This window comes from Oratosquilla oratoria, chromosome 27, assembly GCF_046742065.1.
Source record: "Oratosquilla oratoria isolate Oo_2021 chromosome 27, ASM4674206v1, whole genome shotgun sequence".
Classification (NCBI taxonomy): domain Eukaryota; kingdom Metazoa; phylum Arthropoda; class Malacostraca; order Stomatopoda; family Squillidae; genus Oratosquilla; species Oratosquilla oratoria.
Window position 1 is genome coordinate 37,331,918 of NC_134803.1, and position 13,116 is coordinate 37,345,033.

At 35.3% G+C, this 13,116-nt stretch overlaps 1 protein-coding gene across 6 annotated transcripts in view; it reads left to right on the forward strand.

Moving 5' to 3' along the window:
* The first annotated feature begins 1,764 nt into the window (after positions 1-1,764).
* The window catches only part of LOC143039957 (uncharacterized), a 56,452-nt gene continuing 45,100 nt past the window's right edge, over positions 1,765-13,116 (forward strand). Inside the window, exons 1-2 of one of the 6 annotated variants that reach the window (XM_076210433.1) lie at positions 1,775-1,902; positions 8,410-8,512. Coding sequence is in view for 1 of the 6 variants with exons in the window: in XM_076210431.1 (XP_076066546.1) it covers positions 3,067-3,218 (152 nt within the window). In the remaining 5 variants the exon portion in view is untranslated. Of the gene's footprint in view, positions 1,903-2,008; positions 2,134-3,051; positions 3,219-8,400; positions 8,513-12,192; positions 12,269-13,116 lie in introns of those variants that run through there. The other 5 variants (XM_076210434.1, XM_076210432.1, XM_076210438.1 and 2 more) reach the window with 5 other exon arrangements.

The window sequence follows — 13,116 nt, forward strand, 5'->3', positions numbered from 1 at the left end:
ATATAACTGTCAAAACCTGTTTGATGGAAGATGGATTAGATGTTAAATTGATAGGTATAGGCACACATGGGGCAAATTCAATGGTAGGTCGTCATCACTCACTCAACATTATTGAAGAATGACAATTCTGAAATAACTCTTATTAGATGTGTCTCATTCCCTGCATCTAGCTGCAAGTAAGGCATGTGAAAACCCCCCACTGTTCTTGTTTTTTTAGTTAGAGAGACACACACATGGTTCTCTAATAGTCCAAATAGGATCAACAAATATACAGAGTTGTATAAAGTTCTTGAGGATCGTGTACCCAAGAAAGTGCCTGGTTTAGCTAGCACACGTTAGTTGTCCCGTTTGGAGGCAATCAGTGTTATCCTTGATCAATGGGACTCCCTAAAACTGCATTTTGAAATGTGCGAAACAAGTGAGCGTTGCTACACAGCAAAACAACTAATCCAAGCATACAATGATCCTCATAATAAGTTGTACCTTTTATATGTTCGGAAAGTACTAAGGAAGTGGTGAGATTCAACACACTTTTTCAAGGGCAAAATGTTGAGGTAGCTAAACTTACTGAAGACCTGATCGATATGTATCGTAATATTATGCATATGGTGGTAGAATCAGGTCACTTATCAAAATGTGCCAAAGAAGATCTCCCTTCTTTAAAATTTCAGAATTATATTTTGCCTTTGAATGCTATCAATTTTGGTTATGAATTCAACACATTTGCAGACTCTTGTACCTTAACCAATAAACAGTTGATTAACGTCAAAGAGAAATGTAGAGTTTGTACTTGAGTTGAATTAATCAAGTGCAGCTGCGCATGCCAGATAATGTTGGCACCCAGCTTCTTTTACAGAAATTGCATCCTCGTGTACTTCTCAAATCAAGGGTTTTATTGCAACTATTGCTTCCAGATACAGATCTATAGTCAGAGATATAGATAAACTAGAAAATGAATGGGGTGTACTTAATTAATAGGTGACCCTAGCTGCAGTGTAGGATTCGCTATAACTACATGTTGTTACAGATGTAGAATATTGTAGTATATCATTAATTAATGGTCCTACTCTGATATAGTAGTAACTCATACATGTTGATACAGATGTAGAAAAATGCAGTATATTATTAATGGTACTACTCCAATATAGTACTCATTCATACTGTTTTGTTACAGTTTAACATTATTTTGTTGTTCCTTTGCTTAATGCAATGTTCTTTTTGGATGGTGCTCAAATATTTGGACTCAATGTTCCTATGTGTACAAACATTTCAGTAATATTAGCAAAATTATATCAATGTTTATGTGTCATATGTGTACAGACTGGTATCACTCATGAGTGTCTCTGGTCCCCTCAACCCCCCATGTATGTTTGTCCGTGTGACTTAATGTAGAAAAATAACCTGATGAGGACCACAATGGAAATAAGCGTTCATGCTTTTTGTGTTATCCTCGGCAATTTACATTTATTATTTCGAACTATGTGTTCTTGTCATTATTTGCATTTCATGTACATTGATTTATTGCCAAATAAAGTCTATCTATCTATAATAGTATTATAGTGAACTTTAAGTTACTGTAGCTTTCAACCTATCATGTTTAAACTGCTTACCATTAATATATGTTGCAATGAACTTATTTGTGTTTATAATAATTCCTTCTTTTTGTGGAAAAAATGTGGGAATTCAGATTTCCTTGTGGGAATTTTGTGTAAAAAAAACTCACTCATTTGTGGGAAGTTTGGGAACTGGCACAGATGAATGAGATGACAGTGGCAAGTTTGGCAACACTGCACTGAACACTTCCTGGGAAGACTCATGAGGCATAAGTGTCTCATACATGTCGAGAGTGGGCTGCGTTGAAATCGTGTGGGAGAAAATACCGTGTACATTCTAACCTCTGAGGTAAATGTATTATTGTAAACATGTATTTCATCGTGACGATTTTATTCAGTAATGCCTCAAAAAGTCACTCGTAAATAGTTACGTTCATCTCGTTTACTTATCATGTACATTGCCAAGGTTGGAGATTTGACTTCTTTATCTTCCAAGATAAAGTGAAGTGTTTCATGTAATTTATATTTCTCCAAGCCTCTTCTGAATTTTATTTTGTATTGCCTGGGCAACCATTGCACGGTTAGTAAGAATTATATGCATATAATATTGAAAGTTTGAAACATCAATATACTTTAGCTACAAAGTAATGTAACACATTCGTAAATTTCAAGAACCCACTTGTGTTGGATAAGAAGAAATGAAATAGATGATATCCATATATTTCGATCACGGACTGTGGATCCATAGTGACTTCCCATTCCACTAAGAATTTCGTATGGGACAAAAACTGTATCAAATTGCCTTACATAAGTCCATAGATGATAGTTCGCAATTTCTACCACAGAAAGACATAAACTTTGTTTTTAGTTTTCCGAATAAATTGTCTAAGAAAATAGTGGTCAATTTATAGTTTCACCCAGCCATAGAATATGATGTGTGGCTTGATGTGTTTCTGGTGAGAAATGTGATATGAATGATGATGGTGTACATCATTTCCGACGCAAATGCGTGCTTTTCAAGTAATTAAATATTGAAGTTATGCACGTATGCCTACTTCCTTGCTCGGATTGTAAAAAGGTATGTTGGGGACAAACAGGTAGAGATTTACACACTAAAATGAAAGAACACAAGAATTCAGTTAAATATGCACAACAAAATCCCGCTGTCTTCCAACACGTAGACAAGGAAGGCCATCGTATGGATTGGAATAAGGCAAAAATTATTTTTAATTCAAAGTGCAGTTTCAAAAGGAAAACAATAGAATCCGCCTCGATAAATAAATTTCCTAATTATAATATTTCAAATGGACAATGGTCACCAGACTGTATTACTACCTGGGCAGTCAATGAATTCTTACCATCTTTGGTGAAGACGGGTGATTTGCCCCGCAAAGCATTTCATGCCATTTAAGCCCTGCTCATGTTCTTTCGTCTTTCTCTGTATATAAGACATACCTTTTGCTCCACTACTCTGTATTCCACTGAAGAGGATCACAGTCCGTGATCGAAATATATGGATATCATCTATTTAATTTCTTCTTATCCAACACAGTGGGTTCTCGTTGAAATTCTCAACTCTGTTATTGTGATCCTGGGTTGCTTGGATCGAACAGCTGGTGTGAGTCAAAGTATTCGTTCTCGCGAAGCTTTACATGTGGTTATTAGGTATGCAATAACTAATACATATGCATTATTTTCAGGAAGCCTTTCTCCTTTATAAAGGGAATGGTCGAGTCAAAGTACACAGTCAATGTTGTATTCGTCGCGTAGTAATTTGTATGTCACCTACTACTGAAAGTGGTAAGGGGAAAGAGCTAATTGTCAGCTCCCCAATGTAAAAACGCTTAAATGTAGGGACTAGGGTATACAGATGAAGTTGATAGAGAGAGATCTTGGGTCTGGTCTAGAGACCAAGTGTCAGCCCCTCAGGGCTGCCCCCCTTTATGGAGGTGTGGGGGTTGATGGGTTTTGAAAAATCAGTTTTGCTGTCTTGCATGACTGCCTAAACAAATTCCTGCAGGTGTTTGTCATTGGTTCCACAAAAAAGGAAATAGCTGCCCCATTGGATTGTGTGGAACTCAAAGATGAGATTAGCAGTGAAATAGAACCTAAGCAGCAGAAACCTTTAATTTGCTAGATGTAATAGAAAATGGGATGTGGTTGTTGTCATTTCTTTGACTATCAGACTTAGCAGTCCCATTTCCCTGAGGAATGCCATGGGTGGAATGGGGTTTTCCCACAAATCCCTTATAAAGTATGTTATGTTGTTGACAGGTGTAATTGTGTACACTGCAGTATTTCATGTGTTGTGTAGTATGGGGTGAAGTACATCCTGAACAGTTACCTGTGATGCAGTCTTCCAGTCACCTGTCATGTGGTAATGTGGGATATGGTTGACACATATGCTGGGAACACTCCTTGGGAGTTGGAACAGAGTTCTGATAAAACATTTGGTATTATTTACACAGAGGACTGCCAATTTTTTTTTTTTTTTTTTTCCTCTCTCTCTCTCTCTCCATTCAAGAGCAAATCTCCTTGTCCATTATGCCAACTTTTCTTAAAGGTCTTTTGCAAATGTATCTAATAAAAACATAATGCAGTCCAAGAAATAACGACACTGGATGCTGTCAGCACAGTCAGGCATGATTGCCAGTAGGTTATGTATGCTGTAATTGAATAGTACATAAACAATCATTCACATATGCTAATGGTGTCTTTGGCAAGGAATATTTTACCCTAATAGTGAGATGTAATAATTTGTTTATTTTTAGCTCATTAAGTTTGTATTCCTTTGTTTAAACTTCTTTTGGCTTTACCTTTGTAGTTTCAAACTAACAAAGACCATGTCCAGATCTTTGAAGTTTTACTGTACTATAAATAAGATACACATTGTATTTTTATTCTTTCAGGTTGTAGACCTTTCCTAACCAAAACAGTGCAAAACTATTGTGACAATGGATAGATCCCCTGAATGGACCAACAACTTTCTACTAACCTTTCAGGGTTCGCTGGAAATGCACACTTGAAAAATATCCTATACAAGAAGCTAAAAAAACTATTTCTGCATAAACTGGCTTAACAATGTTATCCTTCAGTGGATGTTGTCTTCAAAACATATGCCACACATAAAGAAATAAGTAATCCCTCCAAAATGCACTAATGTCTATAACATCAAAATAAAACAATTATAATACAGATGTATATTCAATGTCATAAATTAATTTGCAAAACTCACTACTACCTTGGTCTTAAGATGTCGTAATTTACCAATAACAAAGTCAGAAAATCTGTCAAATAGTATTCACTGTCTTCTTTCTGATTTTGAAATTTGATTAAGAACAGCAACAATTTTAAGATAAGACATTATTAGAATAGTTGTTTGTGTTAGATCTCAATAGAGAATGTTTTCACATTTTCAAAGATTGAGATGTGTATATGTGAGATATGTTACAACAATTATATACACAGCATTAAAGATGTTAGTAATAGTAGAGTGTGCATAATTTCACATTTGTTTCACACTTATATCACTTTTTGTGTAGAACATACTGGTGAAACTGCATAAGAATTTTCAATGTTTCGCAAAAGAAAATATCGTTCATTACTTATTGGCACTGTCCATATATTTTGGCACAGTTCCAAGTTTTCATGACTGACCAAGGTTAGGTAGCACATCTGTCTGACACACCAAAGGTCCCAAGTAGTTCAGGCCTCTCATCTCAGGCATGTACCATACATATCAACAATATTAATGCTGTATGTAAAAATGATGAAGATAATACTCAACTCACACATGATACTATAAACACACTCCCTATATGCCCCTGGATTCAAGGTTTCATTTACAAAGCTAATACATTGTGTACCTTTTCCTTCAGTTACACATTTATCATCATCATCAAATTCTATCCTAGTCTTCTTTAAATCGTCTAAGTGTCTAACTGACATTTCCTTAGTTTCTAAGTGTAGGATCTTGTATTTATTTCTACCTGCAAAATCAATTATCCTTAGTACCTCAGTGAAAGTTTATTTTGGGGTGTATGTAATTTGACTGACTAAATCCTCTATTTGTAATTCTATTAATGTGCTATTTTGTGTTGTTGCTTTTTCATCTCTTGTATTTACCTAGTTGTGTTATATGGGAAGGGAGCTATGCTCATACTGACCCCTCTTTGTATCGTTCAGCATCTAGTTTTTTCTTAAATTCTGATATGGATTTTGCACACACTATTGCCTAGTCCAATTTGTTCCAGACATCCGCCATTCTGTGTGGGAAACTATTTTTTTTCAGATCTCTTTAAGGTCAGATATCAAGACTTCCATAACTTTTTGTATTTACAGTATAATGTACATAAAAAAACATACTGACAGTATTCTATATAATTCCACCATCTACATCTTATCAAATTTGGCAAAAAACAGTTTTGTCTTCATTTCATTGCGTCGTCTGCTATTCGAAACATTCCGCCCGTGCGCTTCGGGAAAGGTTCGGGGAATTCCGCGTTCTTGACGTCACAGTTGCCAAACAAACAATATTGTTATTCTGAATATCTAGACTTCGGAAAAGTGGTATGCGAGGCGCAATTAAAAGTGAATTTTCTGAATAAATTCTTCTGTAATAGGTAAAAACTTTATTTGTATGCTTTTAAAAAGTACTTTTTCGAGCAATACGATGATTTTTAGCGAATGGTATATCTGTTGATATCTGACCTTTAATACCATAAACTGTGTACTTTTTTTTTTACCCACTGTGTGACCCAGTTCTCTTTCTCCTTAATTACTTTAATTACAGTTTTTTTTTAGCATTCTTTTCCACTTGTTCCTGTACTATTTCTTCAAAAGTTATTTTCTGGTTTTCTTGTTCCATTTTCCTTTGATTTTTTTATTTCTTGGAGGTTTGTCTCTTATTGTTTCTTCAACTTTTTCAGTCACCAATTGTATTTGTCCTTTTACCTCTTTTTTCAAAGCTTCATTTTTGTTTATATCTTCATTTTCCATTCTTTTGTTTTCACTTTTGGCTATGTTTAATTTCTTTTTTAGATCATTAAGCTCTCTGTTAGTGTATTTACCAGGAGGTGCCAAGATAGGAGGGTGGAGGGGAGTGGAATATATGGGAAATGAAATGGGTGGGAGTGATTTCTATGCCTTTTTCTTTTTGGCTACCCCCCAGTGTAAGGTGGAAAAAGCCTTTGGTATATGTATGTATGTATTAAACGGGAAGGGAGCCATGCTCATGGTGACCCATCTTTGTATCATTCAGCATCAAGTTTTTCTTAAAATCTTGAATAGTGTTTGCACACACTGTTTCCATATCTAATTTATTTTAGGTATCCACCACTCTGTGTGTGAAGCTATTTTCAGATCTCTTCTATGATTATCCATTTTGAGTTTCTTTTCTTGTCCTCTTGTTTTTTCGTTGTCCCATTTTAATAAATCGTCTCTATATAGGATATCCATTCCTTTCATGATTCTATAAATAGTCCGTAGATCTTTTTCTCTTCTTTGTTCCAGAATCGGTAGTGTATACTCTTTCATACGTTCCCTAACTCTTTGATGTATAACTTGAAATGTATGTATACTATTTGAGATGTAATCATCTATATTATACTCAGGTTTCTGCTCTGCAATCAAGATTTCATATGGGAGGATTTTGTCTTCCCCCAAAATAATATAATGGGACATTTCTCCTGGCTGTGTTAATTTGGTTGTTTAGCCCTTAATGTTACGAATTAAGTTCACGTTTTAAAAAAAAAAAAATCGGTAGGTGTTTTTGATTGCTTTTGCATGCCAGATTACAAAAATGGCCTTGTTTTTTAATTTTTCTTAGATATACAGACTCTCCTCTACTTATGTTCATTCATTTCACGTTTTTTCGATTTTACGTTTGAACTGACTAAAAAAAAATTGTGAAAAAAAAATTTGAGTGAATTTTTGAGTTTAGCGCACTCTCCGTAGTTCAATCAATACTTACGCATGACGCTGCATCCATTGTTTACATGGCGCAAACGACAGACTGAACGTGCCTTGCCTCCTCCTCCTCCTCCTCCTCCCCCTCCCCCTCCTCCTTCTCCTCCACCATCTCAATTTATGTTGCTTGAATTTAATTTATTTGAAATTAATGTTATTATTTTGCAATGTTATGATTATAATTAATGATTTAGGGGTGTTTTATAAGATACGGTAGTACAATTAATGGATGTATAGTACAGTAACAACTTACGTTCATTTTCACGTTACGTTCAGCCGTTTGGAACGTAACTAAAACGTAAGTTGAGGAGTGTATATATACAGTATATATATATATATATATTTATAATTTTTTTTTTTTTTTTTTTTTTTTTTTTTTTTTTTTTTTTTTTTTTTTTTTTTTTTTTTTTTTTTTTTGCAAATGTGCCTATTTCGATGATCTGAGCACAGGACATGCCTTTTAGTGAAATATAGCCAAAATACAGAATTATTACATACCAAGCTTTAATCTTACCTGAAAGTGAAGATTATTATTTTTTTATGATAAAAACATTTGATAAAATTGATAATGAATGTAGTGAGTGAAGTTTGCTATATTTTATTATTACACTGAATGAGAAAATACACATTTTCACAAATCAAAGCCAGCTAAAAGGTACTGGTAAAATATTTAACACTCCTGTACCACAAATTTCTTATCAAGTATAAGAGAAATCAGTTCCTTATGCATGTGACAATGTGTACAGATCAAGAAATACCGTATCTCATTCCCAATTAGAGACAAATGAAAACCAACTAAAAGGTACTGAAATGAGTCAAAATTCCTGAAACATAACTTTTTTCTTGTACTAGAAAGAGCAAATAATTTTTCATGTGGCAGTGTTTGCAGATCATAGCGAACCCCATGAAAATCCAAGAAACACCTTTTGTCTGAGGCAATACACAGAGTTCACACTTCAAGCACCTTGTTACAGGTGACGACTTGCAACCAGGTATTTTGCACCTTCCTCTTTTTTTTAGAGTTACAGGAAAATGTCCAACCTGGTCATGCCTAATTGTCTTAGGAGGAATTGCTTTAGTGGTATGACCTTTGTGCTTTTTCTCAGCTTGCTTGTCATCAACTCCACCAGCTGATGGCCTACCTCTCTTCTTACCTGTCAATGGCTTGTTTTGCAGATCCAGGCATGAGGACAAAACTAGTTTGAAATCAAGCAATTTTAGAGGCTTTGCAGAGACCCCAAAAGGCGTGTGATCCTGTCTGTACACCAACCAAGCATTGACTAGTGCCACATCAAAAAAATTATAAAAAAAAAAAAAGCCAATGATACCACTTCTTTGATCTGAAAAACATCCTATAAAAAGCAATAAGGGCATCCATTTTATCAACACTTCTCATATTAGCATTATAATACTTGATAAGAGCAGGACACCTTACATCAGTTTTCTGTGTTGTGGATACATTTTTGTCCCAGCATCCAATAGTTGTGACAGGTTGAGCAGATCCTCTTGTAGACATGACTGTGCATATATTGTTATTCCATTTAACAACCCTTACAGAACCTGCACATGTGCTAACCTTTCCTTCATATTCTACAAAGACAGACTTTCCCTTTGATTTTAGGTCCTTATCTGAAATAAGCTTCAGTCCAGCGAGACTTACTCTGAACAGTTCCCATGCACAACATACCTCTCATGAACATTTCAAGAAACAGAGGAATTGTTGAGAACAAATTATCCATGAACAGTCTGTGATTGATTCTTACAGTGAGGAATAAGAGACACCAATTTACAAACAACATTAGCACTGGATTTCAAATCAGGAAAACCAATTTTTGGTGTTGATAGTCTATCATCAGATCTTGCCTCAGCACCTCACTGTCATCTTGTGAAGGGTACCGGGTAATACTCTCATCTAAGGTTACTAGCTCATCTATACTACAGACAATTGATCAACCCTGTTGTTGGTTAGCTAATATTTCTAGATAGTGCATCTGCTGCAACATTCTTTCTACCCGGAATATATTCAAATCTAACTTCATGATACTGAAGTATCGCAAACCATCTGGCTAGTCTGCCCCCAAGATTCTTATGCTTAGATAAGTTCTGAATAGCTGTATGATCAGTCCACACTCCAATTGGATATCCCAGTATCATATCTCTAAAACTTTCTAATGAATATATCACTGCTAAGGTTTCTCTGTTATAGGGTAGTTTCTCTGCACTATTACAAAGTCTTGGTGTGTAAGCTATTGGTTTCAAAGTTCCAATTCTCTCTTGCATCAGTATGCCTCCTAACCCTGTCAGATGCATCAGTACAAAGAATGAACTTCTTATAATCAGGAAATATGAGAACTGGAGAACTAGTAAGTTTATCTTTCAACTTGTCAAAAGCTTGCTGTTGTGCAGGTCCCCACATGAACTTTGAATCTTTCCTCAACAAAGAACTTAATGGATTAGCTATGTCTGCATATCCTTGGATAAATTTCCTATAATATCCTGTCAATCCCAAGAAACTTCTAACTTTTTCTACATTGGAACTGGATAATTCTTTACTGCTTCAACCTTTGAATTTACTGTACTAAGTCCATGCCTGTCTATTTTATGTCCCAAATAAATAACACTGTCCTGCAAAAACTTACATTTTTCAAGTTTCACTTTCAATCCTGCTTCAACTAGTCTTGAGAATACCAAATCTAATTTCTTAAAGTGCTCAGCCGCTGTTTGGGAAACTATTAAAATATCATCTAGAAATACACTGGCAGTGTTTCCTAACAACCCATCTAGAACTGTATTCATTAATCTCATATAAGTTAATGGACTATTACATAACCCAAATGGCATTCATTTGAACTTGTAGTGTCCTGTTGGATTAGAAAATGCTGTGAATTCTCGTGAGTCTTCATGCAACATGATCTGCCAAAAAGCAGATTTGATATCTATAGTGATAAAATACCTATTCTCAGTTCTCAAACTTCTATGAATTTCCCCTATGACCAGTAATGGTAATTGGTCAGGTATTGTCTGTTTCAATTCCCTATAATCAATAACTGGGTTCATGGTACCATTTGATTTTGGCACCAGAATCAGAGGGAAGTTCCATTCACTTTTACTATGTTCAACAATATCCTATGATAACATTTCAGTGATCAATTTATCTACAGTAGCTAGTTTGGAATATGGTAATCTGTTGGCAGGTATATAGATAGGTTGAGTCCCTGGTTTTGATTTCATCTGATGTTTTAAAACGGTTGTTTTGCCCAAGGCATCCCCCAGCAAAGCAATTGCTTTGTGCTTCAAGAGCAAAGCAACTAAGCTTTCATCCAAGTCAGGACAACTAGTAGGTTCTAGTTTATTCTTATATTTCTCTCCCAAATCTTTTTCTTCCTGAACTGAACAGATTTATGAAATTGGTGATTCCAACTCCTCAGTACTCTCATTTAGAATCTTAATGGGTTTTGAACAATCTTGAAAACATCCTATTTTTGTACCTTAAGACTATGTCTTTATTCAAAGTACTAATCACAAATACTTCTACCATGTTCTTGTTTGTCTTATAGATCCCTGAGTCCAATTTCAAACCTTTGAATTTAATTGACTCTAGGATGATTAAAATTTCAGAGTCTAAAAAAATGACTCCATTTAACTACACTTCTACTCTGTTAATTGCTCTGGAGTATAATAAAGTCAACTTCATTATGCCACCATCCACAATTAGCAAAGCTTCGTTTGAAGTTGATGAATTAGTAATTTATGGGATTTCTTGAACATCTTGAATTGGGTTCACTAGATGAGGCTTTTTCTGTTGGTCTGGACTGCTCTGCCCTGCTATTCAACCTATCATTGTTATCTTCCCTATCTATTTAAAGTGATCCTCTGATTATTGATACTGGCTCTAAGTCTGGTTGATTTAAAAATGGGATTAACTGTGATTTCACTAAGATCCTAACTCAGCAGGACATATGACCATGTTTTTTTTTTCTCAGTTGCAAATCTTATCGAAAATCTCCTGGGAAAACAGATTCTTCTACAACTATCACTGGAATGTGCAAATGCTCATTTTTATATAGGATGACCTCTAATTCGACCTTACCTAATGTTCTTAACTGACTTCCAGTTACTCCTTGCAATGAGTAATGGATTGGTTCCAAGAGTTTTACTCCAGGTTTCAACTGGTTTAAAACTTGGCTAGTTATAACATTAACTACAGATCCTGTATCAATATTTGAATAGGTTATTGAACACTACCCACAATGAGAAGTCCTTAAAAAGTCCTAATTGTTATAGTCAGTTTACAATTGTCTTTGATGTTGGTGTTTTCTTTCACCCTTCTGTCATTCTTGTCCCTAACACAATACTCTCTATGTGTATTTCTATGGGTAGCTCTGGAGTGTTTTATTTTTTGTCTGGGGGTTTTCCTCTTGCTTCTGGGTGAATACAAATATTTGGTTTTGTTCTACACTCCTGTATTTCTATGTCCGATCCTCTGGTGATACAAACAGAAAATGGGTTTCTATAATGACCCTCATATTTCAATTTCTACAAATAGTTTCATGATAACACTTGTGCTTTATGCCCCCAGGTATTAAAATTGTAACATCCAATGCAAGTATTCCTTGATGTGCTTCAAACTCTATGTTCAGATCCTCTGTTTCAGTAATTACTACTGGAGTTCCTAAGTTCTGTTGTTGCATTCCCACTGCCATCATGTATGGACTAATTGCTTTAGTTGCACTATAACCTTGAAGAAGGTAATCTATACAGCTTTTCTGTCGTTATTCTGTCAAAAATGTTTATCAGCAATGCAAATGGTACTTAGTAACCTGAGAAGCTTTTATTTTGTCACTAGATCTTTCTATCCAGTCTGAATCCTTCAACATAGAAATCCTGTCCTTAGACTATCTGTCTAATTTTGCTCAAAATTCTGTGTCAGATTCACTTGTTTTTACTCTATCATTCTAACCAAAGACTTGATTGGATCCTGATCACACTTTGACTGAAAGTGTTTAATGAATGCCTTCTTATAAGCTTCATATTGGTTGATATCTTCCATTTGCTGGAAATTTAATATAAACCTAGCCCTAATCTTCCCAGGATCTATGTTTTCTTTTAAAATCTCTAGTTTCCTTTTTCATCTGTTATGATTGTGCTTGTAGTTGCATGCACAGAGTGATTGTGGTTGCATGCAACTACAAGCACGCAACCAGTCTCGTAACCATATCTTGCACTGTCCTTTAGTTTGATGCACCAGTCCCATCTCTTTGGAGGCGTGGGTTCAAATGCCACTGCTGCCTCTACTATTAATCCGTCTACTGTTCCCTTCTCAGGTCCCCTTTCACCACTCTGTTGTTGTTGCTATGGGCCAACTCTCTTTTGTACTTTTACTTTATATTACATCTCTCACTTTCTACTTTTCTTTCACCACTGTCTTTATGTATGATAGTCACTCAAAATATTCCTCTGTAGGAAGCCCCTTTGCTTCCAATCATCCAATTTAGTCAAGTTCCATTACTCTGTATAAGAGAGGGGAATTAAACAAAGCCAAAGTTTCTTTTCTTCCCGAATATTATTACACTTGATTCTGTGAGGTATACCAAGG